The following is an 18,888-nucleotide window of genomic DNA, read 5'->3' as shown; positions in this document are numbered from 1 at the left end:
AGGGTGTGGTTCTGACTGAGGATTGGTGACGTCTCTTTGTTCCTCTGCAGGTGGCCAAGGCAGTGTCACAAGCACTGAGTCGCTGTGTCAACTGCCTGCCAGGTCAGCGGGATGTGGATGCTGCCATCCGTATGGTTGGAGAGGCCAGCAAGAGGCTGCTCGCAGATTCGGTGAGCTGAGCAGAGTTGTGAGGGAAAGGAGAGATGCCTCATAGGGGTGTGAGCTGCTCTGTCCACACTAGCTTCCTCTGTAGTATCTCCTTCTAAACACCCTGGAGATGTTTAAAAGGAGACTAGATGAGGCACTTAGTGCCGTGGTTTAGTTAGTTAAAAGATACTAGGTGATAGGTTGGAGTCAATGATCTCAAAGGTCTTTCCCAATCTGGTTAATTCTTTGTCATTCTGTGTATACCTGAACATGTGCCAGACCTTCTTTCATATCTTTCTTCCTCTTTGCCTCTCCTAATTTCTCTCCTTGCTTCCAGTTCCCTCCCAGCACCAAGAGCTTCCAGGAGGCACAGAGCCAGCTGAACCAGGCGGCTGCAGGGCTCAACCAGTCTGCCAATGAGCTGGTGCAGGCATCACGTGGTACTCCTCAAGACCTGGCAAAGTCCTCTGGCAAATTCGGGCAGGACTTCAATGAATTCCTGCAGGCAGGAGTAGAGATGGCCAGTCAGTCCCCGGTGAGAGCAGATGCCATTGTGGGATCATGGCTACAGTGAGGGGTTTGGGATGCCTGAGTCTGACTACAGGCAGGGTAGCTGGGCAGCAGTGATTGGGGTAACAGTAACTAGTGCAGTCAGTGAGATGGGGGCTGGAGCTGTGCAAAACAGCAGCAGGGAGAAAGTGGCTTGTGTTCATTCAGCAAGCATTGCCACTGTATCTTTGCTGTTGGCGGATGAGTTAGATGAAGTGAGACAGTTCAGACTGAATATCACAGGAGAACAACCACCATGGGCTTGGAGCTTGGAAACTTACTGCAGGTGACTCTTCTTGGCTCTTTGCAGAATAAGGAAGATCAGGCACAGGTGGTGTCAAACCTGAAGAGCATCTCTATGTCCTCCAGCAAGCTGCTGCTGGCTGCAAAGGCACTGTCTGCTGACCCTGCAGCCCCCAACCTCAAGAACCAGCTTGCAGCAGCAGCACGGTAGGAGGAACTGCTCCCTGGGAGCTGTTTGTTCTGTCAGTGAGACCAAGTGGTGGAACTGGTGTTGATCTGTGGGTCTTTCTGCTTTGTTCCTGGCAGGGCTGTGACTGACAGCATTAACCAGCTGATCACCATGTGCACCCAGCAGGCACCAGGCCAGAAGGAGTGTGACAATGCCTTGCGAGAGCTGGAGGTGAGAATCCACACCTTGATGAGGCAGTGGTAGGCTGAGATGATTGGGTGTGGAGGTGGGAGCTGAGCCCACCATGGGGGACAGGAGAGTGCAAAGAAGTGCAAGTGGAGGGCATAGACCCTTCCCTTGGATGTGACACCAATGTTCTTGCAGACAGTGAAGGAGCTGTTGGAGAATCCCACTCAGACTGTCAATGACATGTCCTACTTTAACTGCCTTGACAGTGTCATGGAGAATTCCAAGGTGAGCCCTGTGCTGAGTGAGATTTGGGGAAGGATGGAGAGTATTTGGGAAGGAGGTGGGGGCAAAGAGAAAAGTGTCACCTCTATTGGTGAGACACACCAAGCTCTGAGCCTGGGAGTGCTGCAGGAGGTCATCTCCATAACAAGTGGGTGGCATATCCTGCAGGTGCTGGGTGAGTCTATGGCTGGCATCTCCCAGAATGCCAAGAACAGCAAGCTGCCTGAGTTTGGGGACTCCATTAGTGCCGCCTCCAAAGCTCTCTGCGGGCTGACAGAGGCAGCTGCCCAGGTGAGATATGTTCACTTCCAGCCCTGAGCATTACCCTGGTACATGGTTGATGAGTGTATCCATTCCCTGCCCCTCCAAGCCTGACTCTGTGGGACACTGTTGCCTGCACCCCCTGCAGCCCATGCCTGCTCAAAACCTCCCCTCTGTGGCCAAGCTCACTCTCACCACTTACATTGTATTTCTAGGCTGCCTACCTCGTGGGGGTCTCAGACCCCAACAGCCAGGCTGGGCAGCAGGGCTTGGTAGACCCCACTCAGTTTGCCAGAGCTAACCAAGCCATACAGATGGCCTGCCAGAACCTGGTGGACCCTGCATGCACCCAGTCACAGGTGAGTAGGAGTTGGGATGACATTATTGGGCATTTTCTTGCACCAAGCAGGGTTTAAGGCTAGCTGGAAAAGCTGTGTCACAAGAGCTGGTCAGGATTATTACTAGTGTCTTGTTAGGCCCCATCAGCTGTACTGGGAACCACCTGGCAGCTTTAGTGCAACAGTGGCAATCCAGATTGGAGACTGTATGGGCTTGCAGGACCCTGGCAGTCCTTGGGTCCCCAGAGGGTCCACTGTTCTCACTGGTGCCCTACATGGGCCTGGCAAGAAGGGAAATCTAGGACGCCAAGCTAGGAGCAGATGTTGATTTGTTGGAAGGTAGGAGAGCCCTGCAGAGGGACCTAGACAGGCTGGATGGGTGGGCAGAGGCCAATGGGATGAGATTGAACAAGGCCAAGTGCAGGGTTCTGCACTTTGGCCACAACAACCCCAAGCAGCACTACAGGCTGGGGACAGAGTGGCTGGAGAGCAGCCAGGCAGAGAAGGACCTGGGAGTACTGGTAGGTAGTAGGCTGAGCATGCACCAGCAGTGTGCCCAGGTGGCCAGGTGAGCCAATGACATCCTGGCCTACATCAAGAACAGTGTGGCCAGTAGGACAAGGGAGGTTATTCTTGCCCTGTACTCAGCACTGGTCAGGCCACACCTTGAGTACTGTGTCCAGTTTTGGGCCTCTCAATTCGAGATCTTGAGATGCTGGAACATGTCCAGAGAAGGGCAACAAAGCTGGTGAGAGGCCTGGAACACAAACCCTATGAGGAGAGGCTGAGGGAGCTGGGGGTTGTTTAGCCTGGAGAAGAGGAGATTCAGAGGTGACCTCATTGCTGTCTACAGCTATCTGAAGGAAGGCTGTAGCCAGATGGGAATTGGTCTCTTCTCCCAGGAAGCCAGCAACAGAAGAAGGGGATGCAGTCTCAAGTTGTGCTGGGGGAGGTCTAGGCTGGATGTTAGGAGGAAGTTCTTGCCAGAGAGTGATTGGCATTGGAATGGGCTGCCCAGGGAGGTGGAGGAGTCACCATCCCTGGAGGTGTTCAGGAAAAGCCTGGATGAGGCACTTAGTGCCATGGTCTGATTGATCGGATAGGGCTGGGTGCTAGGTTGGACTGGCTGATCTTGGCGGTCTATTCCAACCTGATTGATTCTATGATCTGGTAGGATGGATAGTCACAGTAGGTCCATCTCACCCTGCTCCTCCCCAAAGGTGCTGTCGGCAGCCACCATCGTGGCAAAGCACACCTCGGCTCTGTGCAACACCTGCCGCCTGGCCTCCTCCCGCACCGCCAATCCCGTGGCCAAGCGCCAGTTCGTCCAGTCAGCCAAGGAGGTGGCCAACAGCACAGCCAACCTGGTAAAGACCATCAAGGTACGGCCTGCCTGCTGAGGTACTAGGGTGGGGATGGGATTTGGTGCATTGTTGGGTGTCAGGTAACTGTAACTGCCCTGGTTTCTCCACACCAGGCCCTGGATGGTGAATTCAATGAAGAGAATCGGGAGCGGTGCCGCGCCGCCACCGCTCCTCTCATAGAGGCTGTGGATAACCTGACAGCCTTTGCCTCCAACCCAGAGTTTGCCACCGTTCCTGCTCAGATCAGCCCAGAGGTGGGAAGCTGCAGGGATAGAGATGATGTGGCCTGACTGCAGCAGGGGTTGCTGTAGGGTTGGGATGGGCCATCCCTTCTCCTAAACTTGGGATGGAGTCCTAGTGTGGGGCTGGTGCCTCAGGGGAGTGCAATGGGGAGCCTTGAAGGGGCTTGGTCTGAGGTGAGGGTCATGGAAGCTGGGGTAGTTTCTCAAGCACAGTCCCGCATATGTGACACTGATTTGTCATCTCTTCCTGCAGGGGCGCAGAGCAATGGAACCCATTGTGTCTTCAGCCAAGACCATGCTGGAGAGTTCTGCTGGCCTCATCCAGACTGCCCGCTCTCTGGCTGTCAACCCTAAGGACCCACCACAGTGGTCAGTGCTAGCTGGACACTCTCGCACTGTCTCAGACTCCATCAAGAAACTAATCACCAACATGAGGTGAGGAGAGTCCTGCCTGCTTGGCCATAGTCCTGTCCCTGCTAGCAGGTACCCCCCCTCTGAATGAGCATTCCTGGGAATATTTTGGCTCATCACCTCCTTGGCTGCTGCCACCAGGGGTGGGACAGAAGATGCTGGCCCTCTTGACTTGCACTCCTCCAGCCCTGGCATGCATTTATGGGAACACATGCTGGTGTGCTTGGGCTTTATAAGGTTGGGTTATCCTAAAGCCTAGGAGAGAGGGCTTGCCTCGCACCACCACCAGTCAATGCTGTGGGCAGAGGGATGGAATAGCACCTTTCAGCACTGGGCTGGTCTGTGTGTCACTCAGGGACAAAGCTCCAGGGCAGCGGGAATGTGACGAGGCCATCGAGGTCCTGAATAGGTGCATGCGAGAGGTGGACCAGGCCTCCCTTGCAGCCATCAGCCAGCAGCTGGCCCCTCGAGAAGATATCTCCCAGGAGGTGGGTTGTGAAAGTGCATCTGCAAGCTTAACAGGGGGCAGGCATGCTTCCCAAAGCTCCCAGTGGCACACAGTGACCACAGCCCTGCTGCAGCCTTACACAGTGCCCTCTCTTTCCAACAGGCTTTGCATAACCAAATGATCACAGCTGTCCAGGAGATCAGCAATCTGATCGAGCCCGTGGCCAGTGCAGCACGGGCTGAGGCCTCACAGCTGGGACACAAGGTAACACAGGGGTGGGGAGCTGCTGTCCAGGCGCTCAGTGTGCATGGAGGAGCTCATGATAGCAGAAGAGGTATGAGTTAGCAAGGGCTGGAAGCTGCTGCTGCTGATACTGTTTTGCTCTGCTCTAGGTGTCCCAGATGGCTCAGTACTTCGAGCCGCTCATTATGGCTGCTATTGGCGCTGCCTCCAAAACGCCCAACCACCAGCAGCAGATGAACCTCCTGGACCAGACCAAAACACTGGCAGAGTCTGCCTTGCAGATGCTATACACAGCCAAGGAGGCCGGTGGGAATCCCAAGGTGAGCAGGAGGAGCATGTGTCAGTGGTGTGCTGTCCTGTGCTTGTGGGTGCTGCTTGGGGCACACATGGGATTGCCAGAGATGAAAACCTCGGGTAAATGTTCAGCATCTCTGTCAAGAGTGGAGCCACTGCCCACCTTCCCTCACTCTGGCTTTTCCTTGCAGCAAGCTGCCCACACCCAGGAGGCTCTGGAGGAGGCCATGCAGATGATGAAGGAAGCAGTGGAAGACCTGACCACCACCCTGAATGAGGCAGCCAGTGCTGCAGGTGTTGTGAGTGGCATGGTGGACTCCATCACCCAGGCTATCAACCAGGTGAGAGGAGTGGAGTGGATCTGGCTGAGGCCAAGAATGGGCCAGAGTAAAACTCAAAATCAAACCCTACGTGGTCTTCGGGTTGACATTGGAGTGAGTTTCCTGATGGTCTCTTGCAGCTGGATGAGGGGCCAATGGGTGAGCCAGAGGGGACGTTTGTGGACTACCAGACCACGATGGTGAAGACAGCCAAGGCCATTGCAGTGACTGTGCAGGAGATGGTGGGTAGAAGCAAGGACCACTGCAGAAAGCACTGCCTGGCACTGAGGCAGGCCAACTGCTCTCCTTTTTGCTCATCCTAACGTAGGGCTTCTCCAACTCCTGCTTTTCTTCTCTTGGCAGGTCACTAAATCCACCACCAATCCAGATGAGCTGGGCACGCTGGCCAACCAGCTCACCAATGACTACGGACAGCTGGCACAGGAGGCCAAGCCAGCTGCACTCACCGCCGAGAATGAGGAGGTATGAACGTGGGGGTGGTGCTAGAGCATGCTGTGGGACAGAGAGGAGTCTGCTGGAGCTTGAGAGCGGAGGACAAGGGCACTTAAACCTCATGCTGGAGCTAGGGACAGGCCGCTTTCACACCTCCCCCGTAACATGCTGTGGAAACATGGAGCAAACCTGTGTTTCCTTTTTCTTCTTCCTGATGAGGAGGGTAGGACTATCTGGTGTTTTGCAGTGGGTGCCGTGGATGTGGGGCTTAGTTTACTGCTGGCTCACTCGCACACATTCCTCTCCAGATTGGCTCCCACATCAAGCGCCGGGTGCAGGAGCTGGGTCATGGCTGCGCTGCCCTGGTCACCAAGGCTGGAGCCCTGCAGTGCAGCCCCAGTGATGCCTACACCAAGAAGGAGCTGATAGAGAGTGCACGCAAGGTTTCAGAGAAGGTGAGTGGTCCAGAGAGGCAATAGCATGGCAAGGTTGGAGGGATGCTGCATTGAGTCACATATTCTTGTAGATGCCACACGAGGTTCTTCCCTGGTCCTCTTGCACTCTGCTGGCTCTTTGAGTTATGTTCACCCTTTCCAGCTGTTGGGGTAGAGGATGTATCCCACTTTCCAGGCACCGTAACAGCAGCTGGTGCTGCAGTGGGTGTGATATCCAGGTGCTTCCTGACAACAGGGCAATGATGACCTGCCGAAAAGGATTAATCTGCACAGTGGTGGCAGCCCTGGGCTCTACAAATCAGCTTTTGCAGGGCTGGGCATAGCATTTGCTGCATCTTAAGCCAAATGTGCAACTCCTGCTGGATGATGGTGGAAAGTGGTTTGGTGGAAAGTGTCTTGTCCGTCAGTCAGTCTGAAGAATACATATGAACAATACATAAGGCAGTGATATAGCAGCAAGGCTTGTAAGAGTACAAATGTAGAACAGCTGTGCTGTTCACAGTGCCTGGCACGTGCCTGCATGCTCAGGACCTCCTGTAGGTCCTTTTTTCCAACACTGCTTTACATCAGGCAACTTATTCCTGTATAAGTGCTTGCCCAAGTACAGAAATTGAGTTTAGCAGCTAAAGAAGCAAGCTGTGATGTCCTGATTGCCTGCCATGCAAACCTTAATCATTTGAATATGAGCAGCATCCAGTATCTTCTGCCCTGCCCCAGCACTGCAAAGGTGATAGATACAAGATAAACACAAAAAAAATAGAAGCCAAGAAAAGTTATCCAGACCATGCAATTCCCAGTTCCTCCCTTAAGTGTGAAGTAGCTCCATCCTGGGAGGTGTCAGAGGACATGTGCAGTGAGGGTTGCCTGAGCCAGCTGTTCTACCCAGTCTCTCTGTATTCTACAGGTGTCTCATGTGCTGGCAGCCCTGCAGGCTGGGAATCGTGGAACACAGGCCTGCATCACAGCAGCCAGTGCTGTCTCTGGCATCATTGCTGACCTGGACACCACCATCATGTTTGCCACAGCAGGAACCCTCAACCGGGAGAATTCTGAGACCTTCGCTGACCATAGGTATCCAGGCACTTTGTCCTGCCTCTGCTCAGCCAGAGACAAGGAGTCAGACTGTGTCTCATGGCCTCCCTTTTTTCTGAGATGTGAACCAGCTCCAAGAAGACCTATGGGTTCAGGTCACACTGATTCTGTTTCCATTCCAGCTTATGTATGGAGAAGGCAGGGTCTGCAGTCCTTCTATCCTCAGAGGGCTATGTGTGTGTGTGTGTGTGTAGAGGACTGTGTCTGTGCTGACTCTTTTCTTTAGGGAGGGCATCTTGAAGACAGCCAAAGCACTGGTGGAAGACACCAAGGTGCTGGTGCAGAATGCCACAGCCAGCCAGGAGAAACTAGCCCAGGCTGCACAGTCCTCCGTGTCCACCATCACCCGCCTGGCAGAGGTGGTGAAACTTGGTGCTGCCAGTCTGGGATCTGAAGACCCAGAGACTCAGGTGGGTTGGCAGGTACAGGGGAGCCAGAGGCTACTTGTCACTGGCTTGAAGGAACTGAGGATTAAAGGTGGTGTGTGGTGCTCTGGGCTGGACTCTGGCGTTTAGAGGGCTGGCTGGGCTTTGTCTTGTGCTGAATATTGTGCATATGTGTATACTGCATGTCCTGGAGTGCCCCAGTTTCCCATTGATGGGCTACGCCAGCCTCAGCCTGAGTGTGACTATAGCAAGCTGTTCCTGTCTTGCTCTCTGCAGGTAGTTCTGATCAATGCTGTGAAGGATGTGGCCAAGGCACTTGGAGACCTGATTGGTGCCACTAAAGCAGCTGCTGGCAAAGCTGGGGATGATCCTGCTGTCTACCAGCTGAAAAACTCTGCCAAGGTCTGAGCTGGACGCAATGGGAAGGAGGGGATGGGGCAGATGGTGCTGGAGGGAGGACCAGTGGGATCTTTTCTGCCTGTCTAGGGACCGGAGGGCAATTTGGGGGCAGTCAGTGCAAGGAAGGGGTGCCTGGAGTACAATATGCAGAAGAGGTATTGGTGGGAGAGCAAGATAAGGGGCTGTGAGTGGAGTTGGGGGACAGGGCCATTTTGGACCAAACCAGGAGGACGGGACAGGTGCCAGGAGCAACCCAGAGCTTGTGTGGGTCTTCACCTGACTTTCTTCTCCCTTCCACAGGTGATGGTGACGAATGTCACTTCCTTGCTGAAGACAGTGAAGGCTGTTGAGGATGAAGCCACAAAGGGGACGCGGGCGCTGGAGGCCACAATAGAGCACATACGTCAAGAGCTAGCAGTGAGTACAGCTGTGACAATGTGGCTGCCGCCCTGCTCGCAGACTACCCCATGCCTCACCACCACCTCTTGCCTTGCAGGTCTTTTCCTCCCTTGTGCCCCCTGCCAAGGTCTCCACCCCAGAAGACTTCATCCGTATGACAAAAGGCATCACGATGGCCACAGCAAAGGCAGTGGCTGCTGGCAACTCATGTCGGCAGGAAGATGTCATTGCCACAGCCAACCTGAGCCGTCGTGCCATTGCAGATATGCTACGTGCCTGCAAGGTAGGGCAGGCAGGGTCACAGGTTTATAGGTGGCTGTGGGTACCAGCAGAGATGGAGCTGGATGCGAATCAGAGCTTTCTTTTGTCTGGGTTTCAGGAAGCTGCATACCACCCAGAGGTGAGCGGAGACGTGCGGCAGCGGGCGCTGCGTTTTGGCAAGGAGTGTGCTGATGGCTATCTGGAGCTGCTGGAGCATGTGCTGGTGGTGAGTGTCCACACACCCCTACCTGAGGTGGGCAGAAGCTGCTCATTGATACCATAGTGCTCCTCAAATCCCCAAGATCCTCTGGGCTCTGCACCCCCTTCCAGTGAGGTCTTTACATGACTCCCATCACTGCTTGTGCCAGTACAGCACACAGCTGAACCACTGCTGTGGACACAGATGTCAAGAGATGAGCAGGCTCTGAGAAAAGGTATTTGAATAACAACAGATGGAGATTAACTGGCTGTAAACAGATAGAGGCTGGAAATTTGACAACATGGAAGCAACATCCTGAAGAGCTTCAAGTAAAAGTGGTGGGTGTAGGAGACTTTTGGCAGTGTGAAAACAGGGCTTGTTAAGTTCACAGCAGAATGGTAGACGGGCACTGCCCACTAAAGCAGAGGTGCTGACTGCAAACACCAGCTGTACCCTTTTTATTTGGTCTTTATTAATCCTCCCAAGGACTTCAGCTGGCTGCTTTAAATAGCTGTCCTACAAGATTAGTGTAGTTTACAGAAAGCAAATTAAGACCTTAGAGCAGCAGAAAGGATCCAGTGAGGTTTTCACAGTGATTTCCATTCTTGGCAAAATAACAGAGGCAAGTCGATGACACTGGTGGGATGTGCAGACCCTGCTTATGGAGCTGCTAGAGCAGGGTGAGGACAAAGACTGAGGGCAGTCAGCTCTGTGGCAGGGTTTCACTGACCTGGTTAGATGGGCTTGGTGAAAGTCTGCCACTCAGATTTAGCAGATGCAAGGCAGTGGAGCTCAGACTGTGGTTTCCTGCAGGGAAAGCCCCTTTATGCCGAGGGTAACCAGCAGTAGCAGTACAAAGAGGAGGTAGGCAGGATTTGGTTGCTAGAAATTGAACCTGGGTGGAGGGCAAGTCAGAAAGTGGTTTATCTGAAGGAGGTAGTTTCTGCAGTTCAAAGGGAGCAGTCAGTTTTCCATGTTTTGCACCTAGAACAAACGTCTCTCTGGAAGATGCTTTAGCTGCATCTAAGTCATGGCAGTCAAGGCTGGAGTGCTGAGAACTTCTCTGTCTAACCTGTTAACTGATAATTGGGCTAGTGACTTCATGTGGCAAGTTCCTACTTGCAGGAGCACACTGTTCATCTGTTTCGAGTGTAACTGTCCAGCTGCTCTGTGGTGTCTCTTGAATATCATACATTGCCATGAAACGTCCACCAAGGTGCTTCTTAGTAAGCTCACAGCCTGCAGGGTGTCTTCAGCTCCAGAAAGAAACTATTTGGCAGTTTTAAGCACATTGTTGGATCAGATAGCAGAGTTAATAGTGTGGCATTCGTATAGCCTGGGTGTACTTACAAGGGCAAACTAGCTACTGGCCCAGGGACACGGAGCAACTTTGCAGCCCTGGTGTGCACTTGTAGCCAGTGGCATCCTGGCCTGCATCAGGAACAGTGTGGCCAGTAGGACAAGGGAGGTTATTCTTCCCCTGTACTCAGCACTGGTCAGGCCACACCTTGAGTACTGTGTCCAGTTCTGGGCCCCTCAATTCAAGAAGGATGTTGAGGTGCTGGAACATGTCCAGAGAAGGGCAACAAAGCTGGTGAGGGGCCTGGAGCACAAATCCTATGAGGAGAGGTTGAGGGAGCTGGGCCTGTTTAGCCTGGAGAAGAGGAGGCTCAGGGGTGATCTTATTACTGTCTACAACTACCTGAAGGGGCATTGTAGCCAGGTGGGGGGTGGCCTCTTCTCCCAGGCAACCAGCAATAGAACAAGGGGACACAGTCTCAAGTTGTGCCGGGGTAGGTATAGGCTGGATATTAGGAAGAAGTTCTTCACAGAGAGAGTGATTTGCCATTGGAATGGGCTGCCCAGGGAGGTGATGGAGGCACCGTCCCTGGGGGTCTTCAAGAAAAGCCTGGATGAGGCACTTAGTGCCATGGTCTAGTTGATTGGATAGGGCTGGGTGATAGGTTGGATTGGATGATCTTGGAGGTCTCTTCCAACCTCGTTGATCCTATGATCCTATGATCCTCTGGTGACTTTGCAGAGATGACTTCACACAAGTCCAGAATAAAGCTATGAAATCCTCTCCATCCTCCACAACACTCCAGTCTGCAAAGGCTGGAAAGAAGCACCATGGAACCTATTTATCAGAGGGCATCAGCTTCCTGGAAAGCCACAAGCAGGAAGGATATTGGGGAACGGGAGGATAGATGGTGGATGCATTGCTGCACTGCTGCCCAGCAGCAGCAAGTCCATTCCTGTATGTTGTGTCCTTGTGGGAACCAGTGCCCTGCCAAAGTGTGAACAAGTGTGGTTAGAGTTCAAGAAAGAGGGTTATTTGATTTGGGATGGAAAACGTGGCTCCCAGCAGAGGAGTGAATATTTCACTGGGGAGGGGAAGGAGTTTGAACCTGCAGGAGGACTTGGTATTTGGCAACAATAGGTCTCTTCTTCCAAAAGCAGAGAAACCCAGTGGTTGAAAACAGCTGCGAAGCAATTCAGAGTGGGGAGGAAAGCAGCTCCATGGCTGCTGTCATTGCAGGTGGCTTCTCCATGTGTAAGAGCCTCATCCAGGTGTCCCAGCTCTCCCAGCCCTGCGAGGCTGAAATATGAGCTAACAATGGTAGCACAGTTCCTCAACCCAGGGCCTCTGATCCTTTGCTCCCACCTTTCCTCTTGGCTGCCCTTCACTCCTCACCAGAGAGCATGCACCTTCCCCTGCCTTCCCTATGTCCCCTGTCTCCAGTGCTTTCATACAAGGCATTCACTGCTTTCTTCTCTCTCTTCTTCCTCTTTCCCTGTCAGCCGGTGAGTAAGGTGACATTGGGGTGCCTGCTGGTGTCTAACCTCAGCATGAGCCTTGCTCACGGTGTGTCTGTGTGTCCAGCCCAGTGCTGGGGTGGCACTTGTGTGTGTCTGCAGGGACCACAAGGTCCATGTCTTATGTACTCACATCTGCTCTAGCTGATGGGTAGCTGCCAGCTGTGCCACATTGGTCAGGGCAGCAGTGAGCTCTGCTTGTGTGTACAGATAATGTGTGTGAGCACACGTGTGCTGTGGTGTGTGCATGTGTTTCCACCCCAGCAAAGGACCCTACCAAGGGCCACCTTATTCTGACAGGATCAGCCCTCCTGGGCTGGGATGTGACTCCAAGGTCTCCCCCTTTGCTCAGCTTGTGTTTACAGACAAATCTCCAAAATGGGAATAGCAAGGGGAAAGTGCTTCTCGAGCTTGAAATGCTTTGAGGGAGCAAGGAATCATGGAGGATGTAGCTGCTGAGTGCAGGAAGGCTTGCATTGAGGGTTCTTGTGTCTGCAGCATGGTCCAGAGGCTGCAGATGCAGGAGAGCTAATAGGAAGTTCATCCTGTCTCTGGACAAGAGGAGACTAGACAGAGTCACTCAGGAAATCACAGACAACACTTACATATACATGTGTGGGGAAGCTGGGGAATCCCACCCTCCTTCCTTGGGGAGTGCAGCCCAAACAGACCTGTGAGGCTTTCCTTTTTCAGGTGCTTACATCTGCTCTTTCCTCACAGATCCTGCAAAAGCCAACTCATGAATTGAAGCAGCAGCTGGCAGGCTACTCCAAGCGTGTGGCCAGCTCTGTCACTGAGCTCATACAGGCAGCTGAGGCCATGAAAGGTAAGGAAACCCGCAACTCAGGGGCAGGACAGAAGGCTGGGATAGAAGTGGAGGTATCATCAGCTTATGGAGCAAGTAGGACGAGTCGGAAGTGAGGTGGCGCCACCTGTAGGTTTAACCTGCCTGCCGCCTTGTTTTTTCTAGGGACAGAGTGGGTTGACCCAGAAGACCCCACCGTCATTGCGGAGAATGAACTGCTGGGGGCAGCAGCTGCTATTGAGGCTGCAGCCAAGAAGCTGGAGCAGCTGAAACCAAGAGCTAAGCCCAAGGTAGTGGTGCTGAGCCTTGTCTTAACCCAAGCTCAGCTTGCTGTAGGCTGGGGCTCTCCTGTGTGTGTTACAGACAGACATGAAGTGCCATCCAACGACCAATGCCTCTTCCTGCACTCCTGTTGCCTCCCACAGCCCCACCTGGATCTTCATGAGGCAGCCTGCAGCCCTTAATCCAGCTTTATATGTGCCCCATCAACACTGCAGTCTGCCCCAGCACCCTTGCATGGAACTCACACCATGCTTTTGCTTGCAGCAAGCAGATGAGAGCCTGAACTTTGAGGAGCAGATCCTGGAAGCTGCCAAATCCATTGCTGCAGCCACGAGTGCCCTAGTGAAGGCAGCCTCAGCAGCTCAGCGGGAGTTAGTGGCCCAAGGAAAGGTAAAGCTGGAAGAGGGAAAGAAATAATACGGTATAGGGTTGTGACAGAATTTGCTTTCTCCTCAGGCCTCTTGTAGCCCTTGTGCCCCATGGCAAGGGTTGCACAGGGCAATGAGCCTCACTCTTTCTGTCCTCCTGGCAGGTGGGTGCCATTCCCGCCAATGCAGTGGACGATGGACAGTGGTCCCAGGGACTCATTTCAGCTGTGAGTATCACAGTCCTGCTCTGGGGATAGGAGGGAAGGGAGCCTTTTTTTGCTTTCTGCTGCAAAAATGGGGATGCTCTCCCCTTGAAAGTTTCCTTGATGGAAGAAGCAGACATGTTTCTTGCTCCCTATCCTACCAGCTGAGACATGGCATGAAAGCTTTGTCGCAAGCTCCTTGGGGATGGTCAAGGCATATCTTCCCCAGGATTGGCTGGCATATGCTCCCTGATAGCCTATCTCACCACAGGCACGCATGGTGGCCGCTGCCACCAACAACCTGTGCGAAGCCGCCAATGCAGCAGTGCAGGGCCACGCCAGTGAGGAGAAGCTCATCTCTTCTGCCAAGCAAGTGGCTGCATCCACAGCACAGCTCCTGGTGGCCTGCAAGGTGAAGGCAGACCATGACTCAGAGGCTATGAAGCGGCTCCAGGTGAGTCCAAGGCTGCCCTGCCACCCCCAGCTGCTTCTTCCCAGCTGCTCAAGAGATGGGGTGGCAGTGGGGTGAGGACATGTGGGTGCTCCCCAGGACTTACACTCCCTGCCAATGCGCAGGGAGCTCATTGGAGCACAGTTGGAGCACAGAGCTCCAGGTTGCTTTGACTTCCCTGCTAGTTGGTTGTCTGGCATGTGAGTGATGCTAAGCCCAGAAGTCTTCAGGGATGATGAACTTGCACAGCAATGCCTTGAAATGCATGCTGTACATCACTGATGTTGGAAAGGTCGGATGTTTGGGGGCCATGCTTTGTAGCAGCCTTAATCCTTAGAAGTCATGGCAAACGAGGTTAATGCCCATGTGTTAGGGGCGGTTAACAGAGAATCCTACTGTCAGTTTCTCAGGCCAAGAACTGAGGAGGGTCTGCAGGGTTGCCTCCAGTTCCCTGCCTCATGGTTCAGACAGGAGCCAGAACCCAGCTGGAAGCATTTGTGCCTGAAATGGTCATGAGCGGGTGGCAAGGCAGCAAGCCATGTAAAGGAATCCCTGTCTGCAGTTCCCAGCAAGCCAGGCTGCCTGTGCTGCCTGCCAGCCTGGCCCAGGGCAGGGATGTTTCCATCCGCCAGGCAGCAGTCACACACTGAGGATATCACTTAAGATGCTGCTCCCCCACTTCCCTGCTGCAGGCTGCTGGCAATGCGGTAAAGAGAGCATCGGACAATCTGGTGAAGGCAGCACAGAAGGCTGCTGCCTTCCAGGACCATGACGAAACGGTGGTGGTGAAAGAGAAGATGGTCGGGGGAATTGCACAGGTGAGGAATGGGGCCACTCTGGTGGGAAAGGGGTGGCTCCAGCTGCTGCCACCACCACCACCTGAGTGTGCCTCTCACAGGAGTGTATCCTACCACCTACAAGCACAGGGCACACCTCCAGAGTACCTTAGAAATATACTGCAGGTACCCCTATCCCACTCAGTGCCAGTTAAAAACTGCAGCTTCACCTTATCCTGCCACACCTAGCAGTGGGCACAGCCTGTGCTGGTACATGGTCTCAGAAGTGGAACATGTACAGCTCACCTCGGTGCAGTGTCGGTGACATGTGTGAAAGGCAGAGCAGCTGGAGTGAGAATTGCCCAGTATAGGGTGCACAGGTCTCAACACAGCCTCCTGGCCACAGGGTTACAGCTGAGACTCTGTTTTAAACAGAGCATGTGAGGCTGAGCTCTGGGAGCTGTGCTGCTTCCCTGCTGGTTGTGGGTAGTGGTACTTTGTGCCCAATGCCACACAAGCCTGGGGAGACAGCAGAGATCCCGGCTGCGGGGTCGGTATTGCCGCAGCAGAGGCTCCGACCACCCCTGTCAGAGGCAGCCGTGACCACACAGGGCTCTCTTCCGGCAGATCATTGCTGCCCAGGAGGAGATGCTGCGCAAGGAGCGGGAGCTGGAAGAGGCGCGGAAGAAGCTGGCCATGATCCGGCAGCAGCAGTACAAGTTCCTGCCCTCGGAGCTGCGGGATGAGGAGCAGAACTGAGCCCCCACACCCTCTCGCTGCTCACTGCACAGACTGCTGCCTGCCTGCCCGCTCCTATTTAAGACAACCCGCCTCAAGATGGGCTGACTGGGCTAGACCAGAGCTCTGCCTGCACCTAGAGTGCTGGGACTAACCCAGCTGCTGCTCCAAGCCGGTGCCACACCAGCAACTCCGCTTTGCCGCCCAATCCACCTTCCCATGCACACCCAGGGCATGGCCAGAGCGCCTGGAGGGACCCAGCTGGGGTGGGAGCCAGGGCTGCACAAACTCAGAGCTTAACTGCCAGCACCAGGTGTGGGGCGGGAGAGCTCTTTACTGATGGGGATTTTTTCTGTGTGCCTTTGTTGTTCCCACTTGGGCTCCTTTCTTCTCTCTCCTCCATGCGGGATGGGGAGAGGCAGGCAGCTTGCCCTCTCCTGCGCAGTGGGGTGCAGGGAGCAGCACGGTCCCTCACTGAGCTCTCGCAGAGAGCTGCCTTTCACCTCCAATGCCTTATTGCTGGCTGAGTCTTACTCCTTTCCTTCTTCCTTCTTGTGTTCCACAGCTTCCCTAGGAAGCACTCCCCTCCCTGCCCCCCTCATGAGCATATTCATCAGCCTAAGCCCCTCTGGGGAGCAGCAGGACTAGAAGCCATAGTGCCTGTGCTCAGGACCAGAGAGGTTGCAATGGGTTCACTTCCAGAGCTGCTCTTTGCTTCCCTGTGGGGCTTTCCTCTGTCTCCTACCCCAGCCAGCTCTGCCTTCCTCCTCCTTCCCAAGTGCCTGCGTTGTTTTCCAAGATCTGCAGTATTTTTGTAACTTTTCCATTTCTCTAGTATTGAGCCTGCAGCTTTCAAAGTTCATTTATTCCTGCTTCCCCAGCTTCTCCCACTAACACCCAGCTCCTGCTGGGGTCCCACAGCCCAACATCCCCCCCTCCTTGGCTTTGGGACCCCTATCCCTCCCCTTTTGCACTTGCTGAGGCTTCTCTCACTATTTTGATACTCCAAGCATCCCATATTAAACATTGAAGGAAACCAGCTCCCCCCGAAGCTGTGGGGTGGGGTGGGGATGCCACTGTCTCCTTGGAAAGGCCCATTCATCAATAAAATCTGGTTTTCCTGCTTTCTTCCTGCTTGGCTCAGTGGGACACCTGAGGAGACAGGGAGCGCTGATGGGCAGGGGGGGCACGGGCACCTGCCCTCCCAGCAGAGTTCAAGGGGGAGTGTTGCATGGGTGCTTGTACAGCATGGAAAATATTTGTGGCATGTCCAGTCCCAGGCACCCAGCAGCCTGGACCCCTGCTGCCAGCCATGTGCCAGCCCCTGCAGGTGCTGCCAAGGGGGGCTGCCCAAATCCCTAAGCAACAAAATCCCCAGGGATTTAGGGATGGGTAGGGAGCAATGGAGAGGGGTGTGGGGGTGGTGGTCATGTGCAGCTGGGCTCCTGCCCCCATTCCTGCTGCTAGCTGAAAATATCCCTGGGTAGGGTGCTGCAGGGATGTGGATGGGGGACCCTGCTTGTCACTGGTGCACCACTGGTGTGGAAGCAGCAGTTCTTCACGCTGTGGGTCTGGGAATGTGGCTGGAGCCCTCTCGGCTGCCGGCACTGAGCTCACGCCCCAAAATAGCCCCCTAGGGCCGACCTGCACAGGCAGCAGCTGCCCCAAGTGTGTCCCCACCTGTTCCCACCCTGTCAGTCAGCAGGGGCTTGGAGGGGGCCTGAGTGGCAGCAGGGCAAGCAGAGATGCTGTAAGGTGGAGTGGGGACTCAGGTGAGCTGGCACATGTACCCTTGTCCAGTAACTGTCTCTGGCACTATAAGCATCACAAACAGCAAGGGCAGCATTCCAGTTGGTGACCGCTGTCACCTTGCAGGCACATCCCAGGGGGCTCAGAGGGGCTGCCCCCCTGGGACACTCACCTCTGGCTGATCTCCAGGGTGGATTTGTGGCTCTTGCAGGCATCCCAGTCCTCCCAGCTGTCCCCTGACAATCTGCGCTGGTCTGACCCGACACCAGGCTCTCACCCAGGTACTAGTCGGACATGGGGCCCCTCTAAGTGGCCAGCAAAGACTGAGCAGACACGGTGTGGTCGTGGCCTCAGCCTGATACCACAGCCTGATACTAAGGGAGCTCTGGCACCCTTGGCACAGGGCTGCCTGCACACTCTGCTGTGTCTGTCCAGGGATGAAGGCAAGAGTTGATGGCACAAACTCTAGGGGAGTGACACAGAGTGTGATTTGCCTGCTGAAGTGAGGAGTTATTTTGGCAGGCAGGTTTGGGTGAGCAGACACTGAGTCTCGAAGCTATGATGCCAGAGTCATGAGGTGCCAGCACCTCTGCAGAAACCCAAACCTGTCACGAAATCTGCAGTCCAGCTTCTCAAGGATCCCAGAGACAGGGTAAGAGGCTGCAGCATGGGTCACACTTGGGAAGTTTTGGTGAGGTGGCAGGACAAGCTTTCCCCTCAGAACGTGTCAGACCCTAGAGCAGGGTGCCTGTCCTTGAAGAGGGTGGCACTGGGTGTGGAGCAGCAATGGTAGTGATGAGTCTGCACAGTCTTTTACACACCATTGTCTCAGAGGTCAACTAAAAGGATAGCCTTGAGGGCAAACTTACAGGCGTGGGCACCTGGATGGCCCAAGCTATGCTGCCTGGAAGTGGCCATGATGTTTAAAAGCATATGGGAGAAGGCAGCAAGGGAAAGCTTCATCCTTTAGGGGGAATATCTGAGGGCTGAAGCTGTGCATAGTTCCAGGGCAAACTGCCTGGCTGCTGACACCATGCACGTCATCATTCTTCCCGCGTGTGCCAAGCCCATGAAGTTGCTCTGAGACGAAGTGTCTTGCAGAAAACCATCCATCTTCCGTGGAACGATGGGAGGCAGATCTTCCCCCTCCTCTCAGAAGCCATGTGCTGGCGGTCACTGACTCTCCTTGTCCAAATATGTGCCTAATTTGTCAGTATTAATAGCTGCTCTCCAGAAGTCCAGCAGCAGCTCTTTCGCTGTTTTCCCCGCGGTGCCAGCAGCCTCTTCGTCTTCTGCTACTCCTGTCCCTCCTATGTCCCGATAGCTCAGGTCTGGGGGCTCCTAGGAAGCCACTTTCTCTAGCTTTCAAACTCTTTTTTTGATCCTCTGCTTGGAGCAGAGTGCCAGAAAGTTGCAGCAAGCAAGGGCTGGACGCAGCCCCAAAGCAATGGGCCTGCACACCCCTCCTTTCGCTGCCCCATCTCAACCTCCCCACGTGCCGCATGGCTCCCGTGGCCCCTCCACCAGCTCCTTGCAGCCCCCCCGGCCCAGAGCC

The 18,888-nt window shown here is 54.4% G+C and overlaps 1 protein-coding gene across 2 annotated transcripts in view; it reads left to right on the top strand.

Moving 5' to 3' along the window:
• TLN1 (talin 1) overlaps positions 1-16,711 on the top strand; it is a 37,087-nt gene extending 20,376 nt beyond the window's left edge. For both annotated transcript variants that reach the window (XM_064176466.1, XM_064176467.1), the window contains 30 exons: positions 51-170; positions 485-682; positions 1,007-1,146; positions 1,246-1,339; positions 1,493-1,582; positions 1,748-1,870; positions 2,056-2,199; positions 3,399-3,560; positions 3,656-3,796; positions 4,038-4,219; positions 4,551-4,683; positions 4,806-4,907; positions 5,036-5,206; positions 5,372-5,521; positions 5,641-5,742; positions 5,864-5,983; positions 6,262-6,408; positions 7,313-7,479; positions 7,727-7,910; positions 8,163-8,288; positions 8,586-8,702; positions 8,782-8,967; positions 9,064-9,171; positions 12,682-12,787; positions 12,932-13,056; positions 13,313-13,438; positions 13,581-13,643; positions 13,891-14,073; positions 14,763-14,888; positions 15,474-16,711. In XM_064176466.1, coding sequence (XP_064032536.1) covers positions 51-170; positions 485-682; positions 1,007-1,146; positions 1,246-1,339; positions 1,493-1,582; positions 1,748-1,870; positions 2,056-2,199; positions 3,399-3,560; positions 3,656-3,796; positions 4,038-4,219; positions 4,551-4,683; positions 4,806-4,907; positions 5,036-5,206; positions 5,372-5,521; positions 5,641-5,742; positions 5,864-5,983; positions 6,262-6,408; positions 7,313-7,479; positions 7,727-7,910; positions 8,163-8,288; positions 8,586-8,702; positions 8,782-8,967; positions 9,064-9,171; positions 12,682-12,787; positions 12,932-13,056; positions 13,313-13,438; positions 13,581-13,643; positions 13,891-14,073; positions 14,763-14,888; positions 15,474-15,605 — 4,068 coding nt within the window. In that variant the 3' untranslated portion in view covers positions 15,606-16,711. The remainder of the gene's footprint in view (positions 1-50; positions 171-484; positions 683-1,006; positions 1,147-1,245; positions 1,340-1,492; positions 1,583-1,747; positions 1,871-2,055; positions 2,200-3,398; positions 3,561-3,655; positions 3,797-4,037; positions 4,220-4,550; positions 4,684-4,805; positions 4,908-5,035; positions 5,207-5,371; positions 5,522-5,640; positions 5,743-5,863; positions 5,984-6,261; positions 6,409-7,312; positions 7,480-7,726; positions 7,911-8,162; positions 8,289-8,585; positions 8,703-8,781; positions 8,968-9,063; positions 9,172-12,681; positions 12,788-12,931; positions 13,057-13,312; positions 13,439-13,580; positions 13,644-13,890; positions 14,074-14,762; positions 14,889-15,473) is intronic.
• The last annotated feature ends 2,177 nt before the right edge of the window (positions 16,712-18,888 follow it).

Source organism: Pogoniulus pusillus, chromosome Z (genome assembly GCF_015220805.1).
Source record: "Pogoniulus pusillus isolate bPogPus1 chromosome Z, bPogPus1.pri, whole genome shotgun sequence".
NCBI lineage: Eukaryota > Metazoa > Chordata > Aves > Piciformes > Lybiidae > Pogoniulus > Pogoniulus pusillus.
This window is presented reverse-complemented; position numbering and strand designations above follow the sequence as displayed.